Consider the following 12,617-nt stretch of genomic DNA (forward strand, 5'->3'; position numbering starts at 1 on the left):
CAGGAAAGCTTTTCAAATGCCCCGTTTTGAGGGTAGAGGAGCTGTTGGGTTCAGGTTTTGAGAGAAGTGCACAAAGAAGTTCCACAAAGCGGTTTCAGAGTCAGCTCCGACTGCAGGTGAGTCTGGACGGAGGGAACAGGAGAGACGGAGGGGCGTGCTAGTGGCAGAGAAGTGCTGACAGCTGAGAGTTGTGTGCTGGGGGTGCCCAGACCACGCTACCAGCATGCGGCGGTGACGTCCCAGCATCCCTTAGTGCAATACGTGCTAGGGAGAAAGAAAAGCTCCTACCATGTCTTTATTACCTTTAGGCATATTACCTTTGGGAGGACACCGAGGGTGCTTGCCATCCTTACCAGGCCACTCCACACTCAAAGAGCCAAAAACACGGAAGGTGTTAACCAAGCCAGCTGCAAAAAGATGGGAAAGAATGACAGGAGCTGAGGCATCACCCCCAGGAAGGCATGGCACAGGCTCATCCGCCTTGACCAACGACTGAGAACTCACCCTAGTCCCAGGTGTCAAGTGTAAGCACAAGTGTGAGGTGTCACAGAGCACTACAGGAATCTTGGAAGTGTACCCCCCTCCTTTGTAACTCGCTGTGCTCAGGCAGAGGTTGCGCCTCGGCCTCAAGCTCAAGCCCAAGCCCAAGCCCAAGCCCATCGCCCCTGAAGGACATGCCCACCTGCAACCCTGCAAGCAGGAGGCTTTGGCGGCAGCTCACCTTCCGTAATATCCCAAGGGACGCCTCCGAGGAACACCTTGCAAGAGTAGACAGGGTTCTTGTAGTTCCGGGGAGGAAGCTGGCCACTCCAGGTACAAGTGGCTTCATTCACAGCTTAGGCAGAAGACAAAGAAACGGGCTGGAGAGTCAACAGAGTCAGTGCCCTGCCCTGGGGTGAAGCTGTCCAGGAGGAACTGGCCAAGCCACAGTCCAAACCTGGCTGCCTGGAAGAACACCCGTGACTACTCTAAAAGGCTAGAAGACACGCCTCACCAGCCCAGCGGGCCCAGCACAGCAAAACTCACTGGTTCCGTCTCCACTAAAACTGGGAGATGTGCAAGGTGAGCGATCACAGCCCACGTGGCTTTCAGACGTGCAGCTGACACTTTAACCATAAAGCAGTTTTATCTACTCATTGCTTACATACTGATTAAATTGATAATTATTCTAACATAAACAGAGCAATTCTGTACTCAATATCCTCAAGACCTACTGGTCCAAATGGACCTTCTCCCCGGATGTTCAAATGAAAAGCATCCAACTCTCATTTCCCTGTCTTCACTTTGAACTCATCAATCACAGAAGTTAGGGCATCACCAATAAAAACGACCACTAGCGACCCAACAAGACAAGAGTGTCACAGTTGTTCCCAAGTCAGAAACCATACCCCGTCACTGCCAGAGCTACCTGTATGGTACTCAAGCGGACAATGGTCCTTCCTTGATGCCGACACCATAAGATAACGGATCCCTCCAACCCCTTGGCTCCCTACTTATACCAAACACCAGTCTCCACATCCGCTGTGAGCTTCCTCTGACTCTGACTCAAACACCTCGTTAAGAAACCCTTGTCGCCGGACAGAGTAGACGCTCTCTTCCCTTTGGGCTGCCACACAGTATCTAGAGGCCGCTCTCCTCTTGGTGACCAGATCAGCTTCCTCCCAGTCTTTAATCCTGCCCTGACTCGGTCTCTGCCGGTCCGTCTCACTCGTGCTTCTCCCTGGAGACCGGCCGTGCACTGCTGTCTTTTGCTTCTCTCACGGCTGGGCGTCAGAAGACTGACCTCAGTGGGGCGCCCTGTCCCTGCCCACTTTACTCTCCTCCTCCTCCTCCTTCGGCACTGGGGAGGAGAGCTAATGAAATGACCCGTCATTTTCATTCAGGACAATGACATGGAAGGCCATTCCCTAAAAGGCACAGGCTCAATGTGTTGCTACAGCAAGAAATCGGGCACTGTCAGCAATATTTTGCGAAAAGAGGAGTCAATATAATGGCCTCGTCCAAAAGCATGGTAATGCCATTTCACAGGAAAACAATGGCACTAGAGAAAGCACAAAGATGGGTTGCCAAAACCATTAAGTGAACAGAGCAGCAGCACCATTAGGGGCCCAGCTCTGTGAGTGGAAAAAGAGACAGGCTGAGGCCTCTGGGTGCAAACGGGATGGAGACACTGGACGTTCACCCAGACGTCGACTCCATGGCCTCAGGACAGCTGTCGGTGTGCAATGCTCTGAAGCCGCAGTACACCACGACTCTGTGACTCAGTTACCGCCAAGATGAAAAGCAGGTTCACGACGTATCTGAGACCATCTAAATGACAGCACCCAAGGGTTCCTGGGAGACCAGGCCACTTGGGGACCTCCTTTACCTTAGAGGTTGACTAATGGACCGCCCATTGCAGTGCACCCAAGTGTACCAGTCAGAAAGCCTGGGGGAAGGAAGCCCCAGCAGGGGTTGTATCTGACATGTCAGATTAGAGGCGGGGAGGTAGAGAAAACTCCGGGCATCGCTTCCAGGGTTCCTCTTGGAGACGTCCACCTGTGAAAGCAGCAACAGGGGCAGCAGGGCACGGCCAATCTCCAGGGAGGGCGTGAGTGAGAAGGACCCAACTCCTCACTGCCACAGCCCCGTGCACCAGGTTATCTGCCTCCTTCCTTCCTGCTCCGCCTCCAACGATTCCAGAGTTTGTCCCATTTTGTGCACTTACTTCACAGAGCAGATCCAGAGACTTCACCATGCACCCAGGCCCTCTTCCAGACAGTTTACCACTCTGCGAACTGAGGCCACTTACGCTGCTCCCAGAATGAGGCCTTGGGCCCCAAGCGCGCCCACAGCCACACTCACCTGCAGCTTGCCTGTGCAGCCTGGCCTCTCTCTCTATGCTGAAGGGGTCTTTGGGAGCTTCCAAGAGGTCCCAGGATGGCCACACAGAAGCTCCTGGCCATCTCTTTGATGCACTGGTTAGGGAGGGAGTGACTGCAGCAGCGAGAGCGACTTGCTCTTGGTCCATCCGGGACCCAACCCCCATCTTTAAAGAATCTCTGGGCCCACCCCCTGTCAGAGACAGGAAGGGCAGAGGGGGGGAAATGCGAAGGCTTGACTAAGGGAGGAAAAAAGGAAGATACAGGTTTTTAAAGGACAGTTTTGTTATAAAAATAGTAACAACACTATAGGCATGAAAAACACCTTTTAGTTTCTTTTAGACTTCCTTCGTATGCATTTTTAAGGTTAGTTGTCCTTCTACTATAATTTAAAACAAAATCATTTCTCCCCAATTCAACATTTTTTTTTTGTAATATCGTCTTCGTAACCATTTTTAATAAATTAATGATATTCTATTTACAGAGTAAGCTACATTTCCCTGACCTAGTCCTCCACTGTTAAACATTTAGCTCTTTCCAAGTTTTCAGAATTATAAACAAATGTCTTAAGGTATAGCCTCTTCACATTTTGTGTTTTCTTTGGTCAGATTCCTGGGTCTAGAGTGTCAAAATACTTTCCATGAGTGCTCTGTGTTCTACCACAAATGTATGAATGTGCAAGCTTGTATCAAAGCTTTGAAGTCTACTGATTTAAGTAGGTTTTTTAAATGATACCGCGTTATCAAAAAATCAAATTAAAATAATCACTCAATAGAGTAGTTCCTAAAAGTTCAAATACTGCATCTAGTTCCTCTTCTGTGAGTTGTCTGCCCATATCCCTTTATCAACTAAGCCTCAGGGTGAGGTATCCGAGAAAGTTCTTCAAATATCATCTCAGGATATTAAGGCTGGTTATGGAGTGAATTTCTAAGATGGAGTCCTATTGGAAGTGATGTGATGGAACCAGGAGCCCCTCATCTCACCACAGTCTACAGGGGGGAGCTGCAGCCGGGAAGCAAAGGACCCTGCTTGTGGCTGCCCCTTTGGAAGCAGCCTGAACAGAGAGAACCAGTGCGAGGCGGGGCCCCAACACCAGCTCCCGTGTCCTGGTTAGGCTGACAAGAGGCCGGTGAGTGCTAACAGGTCGTGCTATGAATGAGAAACTGTAACCACAACCAGCATTGCCAGTCCTGGACGTGAAAGAGAAGAGGGCAGGACAATCAGCCATTCCACTCATCGAGCAGTCAGCTCGAGGACTCAGTGGAGTGGGAGAGGAGCCGGGATCAGAAGGCACCTGGAACCACATTTTATTTTAGGGTTTCTCACTGCCATGCTCAAGCGCCTCCTTCTACCATCCCCATTCCTCTCATTCTAATCCACTTGCCAACTCCTCTTGGCATGCATGCCACATGTCAGACACATGGCTGCATGTAACGAGCACAGATGCAAAATTAACTCTGACCCCATATTTCATAGATTCATCATGGCCTCTGACTGAGAGTTGGCATGGGTCAGTGAAAAGAATTCAGAAGCCAGAGTCAGTCAGATCTGGATTAAAATCCTAGGCCTGCTAATGGCTGGCACACCTCAGAGTGCCTGTGGGTCTAGTGCCAGACCACTAGTCTTGCAAGAAAGTGAGTCATAGTCTTTTTGCTTGCCTTCAGTTTGTAAAAAAACACACCTGTGAAGCTCAATGAAATGGCATATGCCTGTACTAACATGTGATTTTTTAAATCACCACTTAAAATTTTTGAAATATCATACATAAAGATACATAAACATAAAAATACTGTTTAAAAACTAAAGAAAACCCCATGTAGGTCAGAAAACAGAACACTGCTAGGACCCCTAAGTTTACTTTTGGAATTAACTGTTTCCCAACAGCTCTCAGAGTCACCGGTGAAAAGACAGTTCTCAGTTCAGGTCCGGCAACGGACTGCTCAGTGGCTATACAAGGCATCCGCTATTCTGTCGAGGACAGAACGTTCTGCCCATGCCCACGATGGCCTCCGCATCGCCCAGCCTGCATTCTGTGGACACGCGCTCCACATCGAGCTCCCTAACCCTGCCACCCCGCTCCCCATTGAGCTACATACAATCAAATCTGAGAGATGATCTGATCCAGAGCTGAAGCCACTGGTGTCTGAGTCAGAGGGGCTGCTAGAACGGGAGTCCAGGATGGGCCGCGTGTCCAGGCGGGGTCCTCTCACTGAAGGTGCTGGGAACTTGTCCACCAAGTCAGATCCAAGTGGGTCCAGAGGCAGGAAGCTCAAGGGGGGCTTCCCCAGGACACTGCCCAATGGGTTGTGCAGCATGCTCAGCACTAGGAAGGAAAAAAAAAGGAAGCCTCGTGACCACTTATTTTTCTTCCCAGCCCATCGCCCTTCGCTCTTCTCCCACAGCCACTCAACAAGGGACACCAAGGCAAGGCCACTGAGAGTACAGCAGAACCAGGTGGAGAATAGTGAGCAGATACACGCCCAGTACCAACGCTGGCCGCCAGGGCCCAGGGGAGAATGACAGGACAGCGTTCTGAAGCCCAGAGGTCCTACTGTAACAGGTGCAGCACAAGTCCTGCTGCAACCCAGGCTCAAGGGTCAATGCCAGCATGTGGGAAACTCCGTGCCACCAGGGACCCTGGTCACAGCTGCTCGTCAGACGGCACAGGCCCATGTTGATAGAGGAGACACCTTGAGCACAACTAGGCAGCCCAAAGCATATTCCTTTCTTAGGACCTACCAGTGTGTTTATTAGAAGTCCCACCTTTCTAATACTACGCAGGAAAAAATACGGAATTTCACGCCACACTCCAGAAGTCTGGTACAGCACGAGCATGTCATCTCATCTGAGGGGTTCCTTTATGCAAAGTTCTAGCACACGCAGACGCTCTCCTATGTACCCCCAAACGTCAAACACTGGGGATGGAAGTGGAATGACGTGGTGGTTAAGCCCACTCTGGCTTAAAAGAAGCCTGGGATGAAGCCTTAACTTCTGACCCCTCCTCTGTATGTCCGTCTGCTTGGGACGCTCTCCGAGTCACCACTCCTCATGGGGTCCCAGTTGGGATATCAGCTATTTCAGGACTCCATCAGGAGGGTTCGGTAATTAAGTGGCAGATGGAAAGTGCCCAGTACACGGGCAATAGTTAAATGTGAAACATCGAAAAAGAGTGAAGCAGAGGCCGCGAAAGACAAGAGGATGAAGGGGACAGCAGAAGAGGGCGCCTCCCACACCCGGCCTTGGAGACAGGCGGCCGAAGGCGCAGCGCTAACCCACGCAGGTGGGGCACGGGAGGGCTTCGCCGAGCAGCTGTGGAGGCAGGAGGCTACGGAAGAAGCCTTCACTCGGTATTCTTCTTAGTCTGAAGAAAGGGCAAAATATCCACCTCGAAATGGCTATGAGGTGAAACCAAAATAACGTGTTTAAGTGTGTGGCTGCTCGATAAAGGGTGGCTGTGACCGGCTCCAGCTCGCCAGTAACTTGAGCAAAACACAGGTCACCAGGGCTGGTTCCCCTCAGGCTCCAAGACAGTCTGAATGCCTGGCTGGGCTGTGATTGGTCCCAAAAGGCAGGACTAAACCTTTCCCGGCACGAATCCAGAAATCCAGAGAACGCACGCTTGCAGGGTGCCAGCCACATAGGCCATTCGTGACAGACGAGGTATGGATCAGGACCAGCCTGCTCTCCTTTAGCCAAATAACCTCCCTTTCAGATAGAGACAGGCGAGTGTGTATCTCTAACTTTTTGTAACACAGACGATACTGTGGATGTGTTTACTGTGGTTAAAACAAACAAACAAACAAACAAACACCTTATTTTGAAAAGAAACTGTCATACTCTTCCACAGTGGATGCGCCAGTCCACACTCCCGCTGAGGCGCTTCAGTCCCCCTGCACCCTGACCGACCTCGGTGTGCCTGGGCCCTATACTTCCAGACGTCTGAGCCCAGTGTGCTGGGAGGTGGGGGGGAGCTGCACCACATGCAGCAAGGACTTCAGTGTTTAGTTTACTATTTTCTCTTTAAGGAAACGCTCTTTAACTAGCTCTTTCAAAGCGGCTTTCCAGGCGTGAGCACTCAACTGTGTGCTGACACTCAGCTTCTCTCCAGGCTTGGATTCTGGCCTCCATCAGAAATAACCCTTTCGACCTTCTCCCATTCTCTGGACGAACCTCTGCCTAATTGCGGCACAAAATACAGGCCCTGGAACTCACGCCCTGAGAAGGCAGGGGGTGCAAAGGTTTAGGCGAGGCTCCCTCTGGTGCTGCAAAACCTGGCATCACAGCATGGTGAAAACTAAGACCACAGGCGTCCATCCCGAACGTGGCACCGGTGCCCGAGGGCCTCATCGTTCTTCACATTTTACAAAATGAATCCAGGGTGGTGAAGAACAAGGTAGCGATCAAATCGCACAGAGCTCCGACGACCAAGTAAAGGCGCTGAGATCTGCTCTGCAGGTAACTGGAAGACAGTGAAGATCTGCTGTGGGGATGGAGGGAGGCCGACCAGGTTCCAGCTGAGGAAGACAGCTGCTGGCACCCCGTGCCCAGTTGAGAGGGAGACTGAGTGCTTAACTAGACTTGGGCGATTCCCCGCAGCAGTGTCAGGAACCTGGACAGACCCCGGACCCACACAGGCTGTCGTCTGTCTTCTGAAGAGCGTGTTAAGAAGGAAGTGGGACACGAGAGTTGATGGAAACAGCAGGAGAGGGATGAAAAACAGGTCATGTGTCATCGGTGAAGGAAGAGTCCCGACAGGCTGGAAACAATGGAAAACCAGCCATTTCGAGGGGTGAGAGCTACGAGAGGGTGCAGGGGGCAGGCGGGACGAAGAGGAGGATGGGGACAGTGAGGACTGAGTCTGGAGGAATGGCAAGACCCAGGGTGTGTGACCTTAGGTGTCTGAAGTGGAATGTGCGGAGCCTAAAATACCGGAGAAGTCATCCATGTGAACATCAAAGGGACCCCTGGTGACAACTGGGCCTGCGGTTGAAACAAACCAAAAACAGACACTGAGATCTTCAGAGAAGGGAAAGGACTGGGAAATCAGTAAGGAGTGAGAAAGAAGGATGGGGCGGGGGAGAATGCGTAGCCCACATGTGACAGAGCGGCACCCTAAGGGAAAAGCCTCCAGCGGGAGGAGGAGTCGGAGCGCGCGTCTGTCAGAGACAAACAAGATACGGAGCGTCTGCTGATCCTAGAAGAGGCAGGTGGGAGGCCCGCGGGTCATCAAGGGACATGGCACAAAGCGGCAGGCACAGCCACGCCGAGGAGGAGATGGCGGGCCCAAAGGGCTGTGGGCGGCACATCAAGGATGACCAGCATGGGCCAGTCACTACGTCTGCAACTAAGGTTTTAAAAAAAGTGTATCTGGAGGAGTCAGAAAGCACATGGGTGCCACGGAACCACCTTTCTCATGCACATCACAATGTGTTCACTACCGTGTTGGCACGTCTGTTCTACCAGCCACGAATCTGTCAATTAACCTCCAATTTCTTCTTTACCATTTCCTCAGTGTTTTCTTGAGGCTTTGTCAAATTCCTGTGTCAAAGTCAGGGATTATTTCTATAGCACTCCCCTCATCTAATAAGCCTGTCAAAAAAGAAAGTGGCATGACGACACACACTGGCTACTAATCAACTCCACTTCTTTGGGTGCTCAGAGTCCATGCTCGTCATCTGCTCTAATCTGAACCAGGTCCGATCGCCCTACCATTCACTAGCAGCAATGTCCACCGGCTGCACATCTAGTGCGTGCCAGACACCGTCAGAAGCACTTTAGGTAAATAATCTTCGCTGAACCTAAAAGGTGGGTATCATCACCCCATCTTAACAGAAGGAAACCAAGGCTCCAAGGGCAAGCGTTTGTGTAACAGCTGGTGAGTGACAGAGTGGGACCTGATTCTTTTTCATTCCAAGCTTTACTTCTGTAATGCACCATTGTTAGTGACCTTTCTATTTTAACGCCCAGGACTACATCTTCTTGTCTTCATTTTCTTGATACCTCTCCTTCGTTCAAGTTTAAGACCATCAACTACAGATCAGCTACCTCACCTAGCAGAGGGAAGTGCCTTGGGACCCAAATCATCCAGGTCTTAAGACTCCTCTAGGGCCTGGCTGCTGTAGGAACTCATTAAAAATGCATCTTGGGCCCCATTCCAGACCTGAATCAGAATCTGCATTTTAACACAATCCTCAGAAGGTCTGTGTGCACATTAAAGTTTGAGAAGCGCTAATCTAGAAAAACCTGAGGCTTGCTACTTGAAGCTTCTAATCAGTTTCCTTTACCACACCCCAAAAACCTTTCATGTGTAATTATTTCCCTTGACTTAAAAACTGTAGGTTATTTCAGTATAGCTCTTACAGTGCAGCAGCAACTAATACCCAAGAGAAGAAAAGACACCAAGGTGGCTATGTAGGACATTTCCCAGAGAGTCTGATCTCTGAAAAGACTGGGCAGAGAGGGAGGGAGACAGGGTCACGAGGAACAAATAATGGATATAAAAGAGAGTAGCATGGACTGTGATAACAGTTTCAGGAAAGTGATGGCCAGAATGAGCCGGACATTGCGAAAAACATTCAAGGCAGCTGAAGAACTCTGCGCTCACAGGGAGCAAAGGGAGCGTGGGCCTGCTGCTTAGGACAGACGCCTGTGTACAGAGAAGGGAGAGAAGACGCAGGGAAGGGTACTGACAAAATCAGAATACGAACAACAGTTCAGAGACAGTCTCGTAGTGATTTTAAATTGACTGAAATGATAACTCTTTTGTGATGTATGTATGAATGAGAAATATTCTATTCTTCACAGTTCATAAATTATATATATAAGACAAACGTAGAGGGAACAAGCAAATGATACAGCAAAGGAGGTGATCTCAACACTAGGAGAATCTGAATAAAAGGATACAAGTATTCTCTGCACAGTTTTTATTTTATATTTGCAATTTCTGTAAATTTAAAATTATTTCCAAACAAAAAGATTTTTTTAATGAAGGAAGGAAAACTAGTCAACTCCCATCTGACTTTCTTTGCCTCTTTGGAGGCGACTGATCTAACCAGAGCATAATAAGGACTAGAATCCCACGTGGGAAAAAAATGGTAATTGAGTGCTTTTGGAGTCTCTGCCTAGAAGAAATAATCTCCTTTTGATCAAGCTCTTGAAGTATATTTGTACAGATATCTGGAGGCACATGTTCTGCCTTCTCCACCAAGGGTACTGACAACATCCTGACACCTGGCAGAAAGGAGGGGATCAGTGTCTGCTGGGTGTACTGAAAGCGGGGGACTACCCCACGCCTCGGGCCAGGATGCCCACTGAGGCTGCACCCTTTCTATCAAGGCTGACCAATTTAAGAACACAGATGCAACTCAGAAAAACCTTAGTGCATCCCTACACAGACCGTCACCAAAATAGGTTGAGAGAAGTACAGTTACTAGCCACATACATTTGTGACCATACTCCTTCCATTAGTTTCAAATACTGTCTTCAAAGATGACTAAGCACATATAGATACAGGATGCAGAGTCCCCCTCCCTTCACCAATCCTCCCCAGAATCTGCTGGGACTCTCGCTGCCACTGATATCGCTTCTACGTTCAAGTACAGAGAGAAGACTAGACAGAGCCTCACTGAACACTCTCTCAACCGCACAGGAAAAAAAGGAAAAGAGCTTGGGTTGGTGGCTTACAAAGGGGCAATGCCATCCGGCAAAGACATAAGATCAGGGATCAGGGTGCCTGAGAATTAACACACCTGAATCACATCAGCATGTCTGTGGGACAATTACCTGCAAACGTTAAATTGGAAGGGGCTAGAGACATGGCAGGACTGTGGCTAGAAGAGAGACGGAGGACAAGGAGACCCAGTATTTTCCAGGTGGTTTAATATTTCCAGGTGGTTTGATTTTCCAGGTGGTTTGATATTTCCTTTAACCCACAGAAGCCAAGTTTCTGGAAACTGTCGGCTCTGATCAAATGCCCCAGAGTGACCGTCCCTCTATAGGCCAATCTCATACAGGGCCTAGCCAGGCGGTTCTTTGAGCATGTACAGATCAAAGTAAGAAAAGCAGCAGAGAGACCGGCCTCTTGGGGAAGGTGGGACCACACTTCAAGAAATGGAACCTGTCTTGCTCCCAGCTTAGCCCACGAAACCACGCTTGCCCTAAGTAAGGGTCCACCCACCGGGACCAGGAGAGAAGGAGCAAAGCAGCTAGGACGACGCCCCTCCTAACTCGAAGGCATGGCCACCTGCTGGAAGGGCACTATCTCTACGCCACAGGACCTGAAATCCCGTGGAAGTGACGGGTCCCTGTGCTGCAGGCCAGTGACTTATCTCAAACTCTGCTCCCCTGCACAGGGCACAGAGCTGCATCAAGGCCAGATGTCAAGTATAAACCTAAGGCTTAAGGGCGGGGCGGGGGGGGTGCGGCCGGCTCTAGCCCTGGTGGCCAAATGTACATCTTCCAAAAGTGACTAAGAACAGTGTGCTCTTCCTGGAGCAGAGACACCCGTCCCCACTCGCATGCTGGCAGGAATCAGCATCAACTACAGACAGCTCTCAGGGAAGTCACAGGGAGGAGAGGGCCTGGCAGAAGGTCCCAGCTCATTAACGCTACTCAGAGGGCACAAGAGACCAAATCAGCAGTAATATTTTTAGACCGATTGTTAACTTTCTCCACTTTCACCCTCCTATGCCAGCTCCTGTGGGTTTTACAGCTGAGTCACCGTTTGAATTTCCTGAAGCCTTCCTTGCTCGAGTACAAAGGCACCCAGAGTCTGACGGTGGCATCAGCAATGGAGGAAAGAGCTTCGCACTACATGCTGGCGTTGGAGACACTGACCTTGAGCTCAGCTTGACAGAGACTAGGCCCAGGAGACCACTGTCACACGCTTGTCATCCAGTGGAGCGGTCACAGGAAAAAGTCAGACCAGGGCTTTTATTCCTAGCCTGAGATACAATGCCACATACCTGGAGCCTGTCTTCCCTATCCCAACCCTTGGTTCTAGGTTGTCTGTTCAAAATCTGTCTGAAAGCATAGAGGTAGGAAGGGGGAGGGCAGCACTCATTCCAGGACCCAACCTGAACTCTACACCACACCCAGCTCAGAGGTGATCTTCTGAGCCCGAACTCCCTCCACCAACTGTGGATCCTACAGGTCCAAGACAGTATCCAACACAGCTTCCCTCTCCCGCAATCGTGATCACTGGACAGGAGTCGCTGAAGAGACGACATGCCCACGTCCCTGCACACGCACTGTCCCTGCACTCGACCACCTCGACTTGTTTTTCTGCTAGGAGGTGCCCCGTTGTCACACTGTATCCCAGGCTTCCTCTCTGCATGGAAAGCAACTCAACAGACAATCTGACTCCATGACAGAATTCATGCGCCAGTGACAAAAACTTTCTGTAAATGCATCATCCTGTCCTGAAAGCTACTGGGGCTCAGAGATACTGATTTCTGAAGATTCTGTCCATCCAGCTGGTCGACATGAGGAGGAAGAATGGGAGAGACCTTGTCCCAACACCCAGGATTAACACACACTGGCTCAGCACTCAGCACCCGTTTAGTGAGCGCTGGTCAGAAGTCCACGACAGGCTTAAATGCAGTGGTGGACAGCTGGACAGCTGAGGGAGAGCTGCTGGAGACCTCGGGCCTGGAAAGTCCACGTCATACAGAGGAGGAACCCAACGTTATTTTGGATACTGTCCCAGAAAGGTTGTTTGGAGGTACAGCAACAGCAGAAACAAAATTCTCCTCTCGC

The 12,617-nt window shown here is 50.3% G+C and overlaps 1 protein-coding gene across 7 annotated transcripts in view; it reads right to left on the bottom strand.

Annotated features, from left to right (window-relative positions):
• The window catches only part of CPEB1 (cytoplasmic polyadenylation element binding protein 1), a 54,288-nt gene that overhangs the window by 7,264 nt on the left and 34,407 nt on the right, over window positions 1-12,617 (bottom strand). For 5 of the 7 annotated variants that reach the window (XM_025050010.1, XM_025049991.1, XM_025049998.1 and 2 more), the window contains 4 exons: window positions 4,958-5,184; window positions 2,845-3,100; window positions 722-835; window positions 303-407 (listed from right to left, as the gene is read on the bottom strand). In XM_025050010.1, the coding sequence (XP_024905778.1) occupies window positions 303-407; window positions 722-835; window positions 2,845-3,100; window positions 4,958-5,184 (702 nt within the window). The remainder of the gene's footprint in view (window positions 1-302; window positions 408-721; window positions 836-2,844; window positions 3,101-4,957; window positions 5,185-12,617) is intronic. The other 2 variants (XM_006905303.3, XM_025050006.1) reach the window with 1 other exon arrangement.

Source organism: Pteropus alecto, unplaced genomic scaffold (genome assembly GCF_000325575.1).
Source record: "Pteropus alecto unplaced genomic scaffold, ASM32557v1 scaffold60, whole genome shotgun sequence".
Taxonomy (NCBI): domain Eukaryota; kingdom Metazoa; phylum Chordata; class Mammalia; order Chiroptera; family Pteropodidae; genus Pteropus; species Pteropus alecto.